Genomic DNA, 8854 nt, shown 5'->3' on the forward strand with positions numbered 1-8854 from the left:
AAACAATCCTTCTCGCAGAAGATGTACTGAAAGTTAAATCTCTGCATTATTGATGTGATTTTGAAGAGGGGGGGGGGGGGATTCAATGAGATAATGGAAGCTGAGCCTCCTACCCTTGTAGCAGCTTTTGAAGTATTAAAACGTATCCTGTGTCGGTTAAATCTAACAGTGACTAAATAATTGAAAGGCAAAGTCAACATTTCGCAAATTATATGTTCGATCAATGACGTTGTTTACAAATACAACCTTTATTAAGTCGAATGTTGACTGATGCATTTAATACAAATATACAAAAAAAAAGTAAGGCTATTAATTCATACTGAATTATCTACGGATTATTCCGTTTACCACATCGTGACAATGGGCACACGGCTGGTGTGACCGATTGACGTGGGGAGGTGGGGGGGGGTGTCTTACTTGGTGACACTTTATCCAACTTTTTGAGGTTCTCAGAGGTCTGTGTTTACTTTGCTTATTTTGTATTGTTTGAATGGACTTTTGAGCTTGATTACTGTTACTCGATCATGGCCATTGGCCCATTGGCACACTGCTGGTGTAACCGGTTGACAGGTATTGCTTACTCCTACGTGGCACTTGATCCCACCTTTGAGGTCTTTTTTTGCTCTGCTTATTTTTTGTTGTTTAAATGGAATTTTAGCAAGATTACTGTTTGTCATTTTCACATTTAATTCTTCAGAAGATATGCATTTAAAATATATATAACGTTCTACATTATGCAAATTTCTTATCGTTGATCTAATGTCTTGTAACTCGAATTATCTAGTTATATTCTTTTTTTTAATTGACAGAGAAGACAAAGCCTTTCCTTTACCTATCACCATACCATCAGGGATTGTATTACTTATGCTAGTTGTGGTTATTACTATTATTACATGTAAAGTTTTGAAGAGGAAACGACAGACCCCTAAGCGTAAGTATATAACTGATATCTTAAGATAACCTGCATCCTTCTAATTCCTAAATGAGACGTAGAAACACCGAATCAAGCACCGGTATCATTTAACGCCACATTTACATACTAGCACGCTTATTATTGTATACCTTTTTTAATTCTATACCTTGATATGATTATTTCCTTAGTGACATTTTACTAATCTGAAATTCTCTTGCCATGTATTTTTCTTAATACTTCAAAATCATTTTTATTTAGGCATTTTTACGTATATTTGATGGCAATTACCTTTTCATTGAAATAAACAAACAATAATCATATTAAATAAGGATCACCCTCGAAGACGTAACAATTATGATGTACAGTATACAGATGATTCCCATAATAAATAAAATCACCGATATCATCCAGTCAGCCAATGAATATTTTGATTATTTGTTGCTTAAGCCTCAGTCAGATTTCCCGTCCGGTGGCCGTAGACCGGTGGTAATCGGTGGTGTGAGCGATGCCCCAACATGGTCCTCATCGGCTAAGTAGTCCTTAACATCTTTCACAGCAACAGGCATACCCCCGCCGATGATCGTACGGCAAGTGACTCCAGAGGAAATCATTTTTGACGGGCGTGGCACCGATTACAGGCCAGACATCGACCCGACATCGGATAGTTTTCACCGATCATCCTACAATGCTCGGCCGGTAACGCTCATAAATTGGTGAACATCGTTCGTACTTCAGTCGACTATGGGTCAATGTACGGGCAAACATCGACCGATTTCTTCTGAGCTTTACAATACCATCTTGTTATTTATCCATTACATAAATGCCTTTCAATTACACACAGTTTCATTTACTTAAAGCATATATCAATTTTTGCAGGTCCTTCTGGATTTTCTTATCTCAAAACTGGTGATAGTGAATCAGCAAAAATGATTGAAAACCGTAAGTATAAAATTTAAACAGATATAACAAGAATATGTCCTATGTTCCTAAGTCTATTTTTTACAATTCCGATTTTTTTCCTTTTCATTCTTCAATACAAAAAAATATTAAGAAAGTATTTGGAACTGAATCAAAAGTAAAACGATTTCCAATAGATCATCAAGATATAAATGTGTTCTTTTATCTTGGAATCGCAGGATTACGGGATACCATCGACGCTGTAGCAATTATGATAAATAGTGTACGGATAGGTTTAATAATTGAATGCTATTAAATATGCACAGTTTAAATTACCCAAAGCATATGTAATTTAAAAAGAATTTAAATGATAAGAAATAAATCCTGTCTGCAGGTCCCTCTAGTTTCCGAGGAAGGAAGTTTATGAGCGTGAATAAGAAAATCTTTTAAAAAAAACGTATTCTAATTATAATAAAAGTCAGATATAGAGAAATATACATTCTTTTTTAAGCGGTCTTTTTTATATTACATGTACATTTCTTTATATTATTTGTATGATTTAAGGAAGCAGTGGCATTTTTCGCATGTATTCAAACTTCAAACAAAGCAAACTGGGGGTGTTATATTTTTTTCATTGTAATTTAAATTCAAAATTTTCTTCTTTAGCTGAGTACATAAGAAACGGTATTCACCAACTGAAATCAAGGAATAAACTTTACATCATTGGACAGCTTGGAAACTCTGTCTCCACATCAGGGAAAAAAATAACTGAAGAATACGCAAATAGTAATAACATGAGCTACGAATACTATAATTACTTAGACATTGCAAAGAAATTTTCGGAGCTTCGCCCTGAAAAAGTTTTTAAACTCAACACTGCAAATTTCATTGATGGATGGGGTGGATTGTGGAATGAAAATCCATGCGAAAAACAGATCACTTTCGACACGATGGTCAAAGTCGTCGAACAAAGCCAAACAATTGAAAAATTAAAGTTCGTAATTGGGCTTCGCACAGAGATAGGAAAAGAATTAGAAAGACGTGGGATTCAAATGGAAGAACATGAAAAGCTATTGCTTGACTGCAGCTCTATTTACAAAAGAGAAAAAGTAAAGGAAGAAATAGAAGTGCTTCAAAACTCTTGTTCAAATGAGAAATGTGGTTGTAAATCATTAACGTATGAACGGGTTTCAGGAATCAATCAAGTACCTATCGGAAATTATCTTGTCGTTAGATTAATGAGTTTAGATCATACAATGATACTGGACTTTTTAATGAGAGAAGTAGGCCCTCTAGAGGCAATGCGCAACCACTTTGAAAAGTTGATGGAAGAGGGACAAATTTGGCAATGGCTGCCGTATTTTGTTTGTTTGGGTTATTATGACAAAGACCAATTTAGACACGATATTGCAGATGGATTCAACATTTCACAATCCATGTTTTTGCATTGTGAAAGCATTGCTAAATACATAAAGCCAAAGAAAGAACTTGCTCCGTTGTGGTCAACAAGATTCTGTTGTGATCCTCATGTAAAGAAACAAGACAACAACCCAAGTGACGTAGTCGTCTTTTGGCATACCTTTCTCTACATCTGTGCTTTTCATGCTTGCTTCAAAAAGTACCCTAAACAAATGCTGCGCTTTTGTAATTTAGATGCAATTCTTCAACTTGTCCGTCCTAAAGATTATCATGACCCTCTCACCATTGTAGCAGATGATAAAGAGGTAGATTTCTTTTATAATGAAAGATTAAAAAACCGTGCAATTGTCAGCAGTTTGTCGGAGCATCCACTTGTTAAAGAGCGGAGGAACCGAAGAAAGAGCAGAGGCATAAAGACGCTGTTTAAGAAACATGCTTAGATCACCTGAGACACAATTTTATAGAGTTTATGTTATGGAAATTGTTGCGGTGTGATTTGGATATTGTCTTTGATATTAATTTTAAAAATATTTATTTTGTCACTCTAATTGTTATTGTACATACAGGGCTTTAATCAATAAATTAGATGTTGTACAAGGTGAGGCAATTGGAGTAGAGAGTAAAAGAGCTTGCGAAAAAAAAATTCCAAAGAACAACAGAGTAACTTTTTTAACTTCCCACTAAATTAGGGTCAGGGAGTGCATATTTTACTAATTACAAGGTAGTATTTTTTGGTGAAATGGTGGGGTTATCTTTTAAAACATCATGTAAAATGATTTTTATTAAAACTGATTATTTCCATACAGTACAATGAGACCGCTAGGGCCATTGATTTTTGCCTGCAGTAAATTGTTCGGATTTTCATATTGGGCTTCGATGGTCATATCCAGAGAAAACTCGTGGAGCTTAGGTGACCACCAATGCCCGTGGTCCTCTTGCTTTCAAAATCCTTGTCTGAAGTATTTTTGTGGTTTGTAGGTACCAGAAAAAAGGTCTGAGTGACTTTTTTTTTCAGTAGTATCGCTAGCTAACTGTGGATCTTTCTTTATATTGGACAAAAAAGTATATGGATCTCATGTGATTTCATTTCATTATTTAGGCTTTGTAGTTTAAAATGTCTTTGTAAACTTTTATTAGTTTTCAATATCATTTTCGTAAGAAACAAATTACTAGTATTTCTTTAAAGAGGTTGGATCCTGCTATCAAAAAATATTAAGATTTTTTTTATCAATTATTTTTTTTTTAATCTAAACACATCGCTTTCTTAAAAATCAAAACAATAAATTGGGATCAGTCTTTTGGCACTAAGGAGAATTATATATGACATTTTGCACTGTAATTACTAAATTAAATCTAAAACCCCAGTTACATTTCCAAAAACGACTAGCGGTCGACGTATTCTGAGGCAAATAAGGAATTCTTTGATCGACAGTCGCTCGATGATCAGTCGACGATTGGCTGATTATGAATATTTAAACTTTAAAAGTCAACGGAGTTCCTAGGAATTGATGTGACTGCTCCGGCCGATCATGTTTTTGAGCCGACGATACGAGAAAAATTTCACCCGACCATCGGCTTAAATGTGACCCAGGTATAACACACATATCATTTTTTTTCATGATTTAGTATAAAAATTCCTACTCAAGGCAGCTTTCCACGGCGCTTTTTGTTACAGTATGGGCAAAATCTCCCACCTTCCTTTATTCAAAAGAGAATTGAAGTCCAAAAGTAAGATTTAGATCCACACCATCACGGGATAGGATTTTTCAGTGTGTGCAGTTTATATTTATTTTTTTCAATGTCAAATAATTTCCCCTACACTCATTTTGAAACAAAAGCCGTTGCTATGGGCCTGTTAACTAAGGAATATTTTTCAAAGTAATTTGCAAATACACAAATCTATACTTGTACATGTACAAACCTCTTTATGTCAGTTTACATTTCTGGAAAATGGTGTACCGTAAATATGAAATTCCTGTATAGCAGGTTCACTCTGAGAGAAAAACTTTTTATTAAATTAAGCATTGGATTTTTATATTTGGAAAGATGTAGTAGTTGCAATGGTGTGTACAATCAAAATGAGTAACGCGCGTTAGCGCGTTATTTAAGGGAATTTTTAAAAGCATATTTCATGATTTTCATGAAGAACGCTAGCCGAATGCCGAAGCTTTCCACACATAGTCACTTGAATGGCTTTTTTTAATAAATAAATTTGAACTGCTTCATAAAGAAAGAAGTGAAACATTAACAGTATCACATGGAAAGTACATCGAGTATTTTGGGATATAATTTTCCAATGGTGTTGTTGATTAGCAACAAAATAATATTTATTTCAAATAAAACTGAATTATTTTGAATTAGCAGTCGTTTAAAAGGCTTCTATATTGCTTTGTTTGTTTTTTTTTTTTTAAATTTAATTTCCTGTAGTGAAAGGAAAAGAAAAAGATTGTTAAAAAAGACGAAAATCTGAAGCACAAATTTTGCACTTGATGACCTTTGGCCTTTATTGTCTCCAAAATATTAATGAAAGTTACTGCTAAAAACCCAATAAAACGTGTCTGTGAATTTTTTTTTCAAATAATTTGCTATATGCTAAGCATAATGCTTTTTTATTATGTTTGTCTTGTATGGAGGTAGAAATGTGAATTTTAGTTAAAATTGAACTGTGGGTATTGTTACTTAGCAACCAAATATTCATATATCAATTAAATTGATTAATGTGATTATGATGTTTTAGTTGTATCTAAGTAGGCTCATCCGCACATATAATTAGAATTACCTATTTTGGATTCTAATCTAGTTAGAAGTGTCTTCGTATTGATATTCAGGAGAAAATCATATAAAAATAATCTGCACTTATTTGAATCTTGACCCCATAAACCTCATAAAGGTCAAGGCATACCTGAAATAAACTTATGGTAAAATTGTTCCCTATCAAATTCGGACAAAATGATATGCCAAATACTTTCTCTTAAACAGGGTACATATACTTTAAAACCATTGTATATATAAAGTAGTATTCACTTGTTCATCACCTGTATAACGAGTAGTTGATCTTGATTAATAGAAACTCGTTACTTGTACTTTTGTACATTGATCATTTAAGTCAGAAACTAGCAAATATACAACATGAGCAATATCAACGATTCGCCTTTAACACCAACAACCCATGGCTAAAAGAGAAATGTTGATCAAAATGTGAGCCCCTTTGAGGTGGCGGATCATGTGGGTGCTCCTGCGCCTCTACGTATACGACGAAGAAACTCTTTTGACAATTCATTAGCTTTTGCCCAAAAATGCTATATATCTCTAATGATATCGTCACATCAGGGTAAAACCTTAAATATCTCAGAATTAGTTCATGCCATGATCAACAGTGCTGATTTAATTCAATCAGCTGTCTCGTCCTTCATTCCAGCCCTTCTGTCACAACTAGAGACACTAATAGCTGAATCTATTCAGCCACTAACTACAAAAATTGACACTGATATTCAAGATCTAATTTCTATTAAATAAGACTTATGTCAGAAAATAGAAACTCAAAATATCATAATTCTAAGCTAAGCTCAGAAAATCAAACTTTAAGGGCTGAGGTGAATACTCTAACTGAAAAAGTCAACAAATTAGAATTAGGACTGGAAGAATTAGAACAGTGTGGGGAGAAAACTCATTAAGGTTCCATGGGGTTCCAATGACTACATCTGAAATAAACAACACCGATCAAATTGTTCTTGGAATTTGCAACGAAATATTGAATTCATCTCCCCTATCAGCCCAGATGATATAAACAGGTCCCATATACTTGAATTCATCCAAAGCGGAAAAACCAAAATTATTTTTAAATTCAGCAACTGGAAAATGAAAATAGGATTTACCGGGCAAATCTGAGTGAAAAAACAATATCAAGAAAACAGAAGTAAATTTATATTTCTGAGGTCCTTACCCGCTCTCGACAAGAAATCATTCAAGAACTATCCAATGGACGTTACTACAAAAAAATACTCATATTATATTGGACCAACGATGGAGGAAGATTTGTAAAGAGGTCTGTGAATTCGCCATAAATCTTGATCAATCACCTCAGTGACATTGCTTGCTTCCTTCCAGAAGATGATCATGTCAGTGATGATGAGACTTCACATTTGGTAAATAGTTAAGTATTTTCCCCAACATATCAGAAAATGCTTTTAAAAGATTAAAAACAATAAAAATAAAACAGCAATGTCTTTTACGATCACTTACATTACTGATTTCGTATGCTGTATATATTTGATGTAAATTTCTAAATTACGTATGAACACACATTTATCCTACCTTCCTTCTAACTTCTTTGCATGCCCATGCTTTGCTCTGGGTTCTTACTGCTCTTTTACTTATCCCTAATTCTTCAACTATTCTCCTTGTTAATGCTTTATGTTTCTTCCTATCTACTATTCTCTCACTTTATGTAAGGGTTAATGTACGACTAGCGTTCCATTCCTTAAAAGTAATGGAGCCGCGGCTCCGAAGGGGCCGAGGCGCATTGCTTTTAAGGAATGGAGTACTACTAGTATATTCACCCGCGTAAAATCCATCTTTTTAAATGCTTGTAATTATTGTTTGTTAAAATATGATAAAGAATATTTATAAGATATACCCTGAATATACATTTTTAAAGCATATAAGTAGTATTTATTTATATATAGAGAGAAAGTAAGGCGAAAAAGTGTAATGAAGTTATTTAAATCAACTGTCATTCAACAGCTTCGATAGCGTAGTGAGATCAGTACCTGACTCCGAAGATGAATGTACCGGGTTCGATTCTCAACAGTGCCACATTTATTTTCTTTGTGTGAAAATAAACTTGTCAAAATTTTCTAAGTTCTTTTCACGGTAGAGGTACGGGAAGGAGAAAAGGAACATACATGTAACAAATTCTGTTTTCAATGTATTTTGCAACTCTCCATTCCAGAAAAATAATGGAGCGCTCAAACAAAAGAGTGATGTCACAGGTAGATTTTACCATTGCGCCATGGCCCCTCTTTACTATTTGGTTACTCAAGCGTTACACTGTATGAATAAAGTCAACATTCTTTTCTGTCCTCGCTGCACGAGAATCATCTTTCTTTCCTTCTTTAGATTTGACCTCCTAGATCATGAGAAATGATCTAATGACATATCGTGCAGCGATTGGAAAATATTACTCTGTGTGTCACAATATAATCATTTAGAGAGAGAGAGAAAAAAGATTTTTTTATTCTAAAAATCGGCAAACTAAAAAAAGAAGTATTGTTTTTCCTATTCAAGGTAGATGACTCGATCAAGAGAAATATACTAAACATTCAATATATTTTCTCCTTATGACTTTGCTTTTGTTTTGTAATGATATTGTGGAAAACCCTGGTCGACAGCTAAACGTAACTGGTCTGTCAGTTTGTCTTCTTAACTGTAGAAGTATACGACAAAAATTAGACAAGATAACCAATTTCTTGAATTGAACGATATTTTATGCTTTACCGAATTATCTTGTAAATACAGAAAATTTAACAACTGAAGGTTACAACTCTCCATCTAGATTAGATAGAACTAGTCATGTCTGTGGAATTCTTAGTTATATAATAGAAGGCTTAGAAGCTCTGAGACAGC

At 34.0% G+C, this 8854-nt stretch overlaps 1 protein-coding gene across 1 annotated transcript; it reads left to right on the top strand.

The window, feature by feature from the left end:
• The first annotated feature begins 524 nt into the window (after nucleotides 1-524).
• LOC133197856 (uncharacterized) lies at nucleotides 525-3766 on the top strand. Its single transcript, XM_061334041.1, has 3 exons — nucleotides 525-570; nucleotides 1790-1852; nucleotides 2477-3766. The coding sequence occupies exons 1-3, from the start codon at nucleotides 525-527 to the stop codon at nucleotides 3667-3669; spliced, it is 1302 nt and encodes a 433-aa protein (XP_061190025.1). The 3' UTR covers nucleotides 3670-3766.
• The last annotated feature ends 5088 nt before the right edge of the window (nucleotides 3767-8854 follow it).

Source organism: Saccostrea echinata, unplaced genomic scaffold (assembly GCF_033153115.1).
Source record: "Saccostrea echinata isolate AGI-Se365-2 ecotype Australia unplaced genomic scaffold, CSIRO_AGI_Sech_v1 ptg000032l, whole genome shotgun sequence".
Lineage (NCBI taxonomy): Eukaryota > Metazoa > Mollusca > Bivalvia > Ostreida > Ostreidae > Saccostrea > Saccostrea echinata.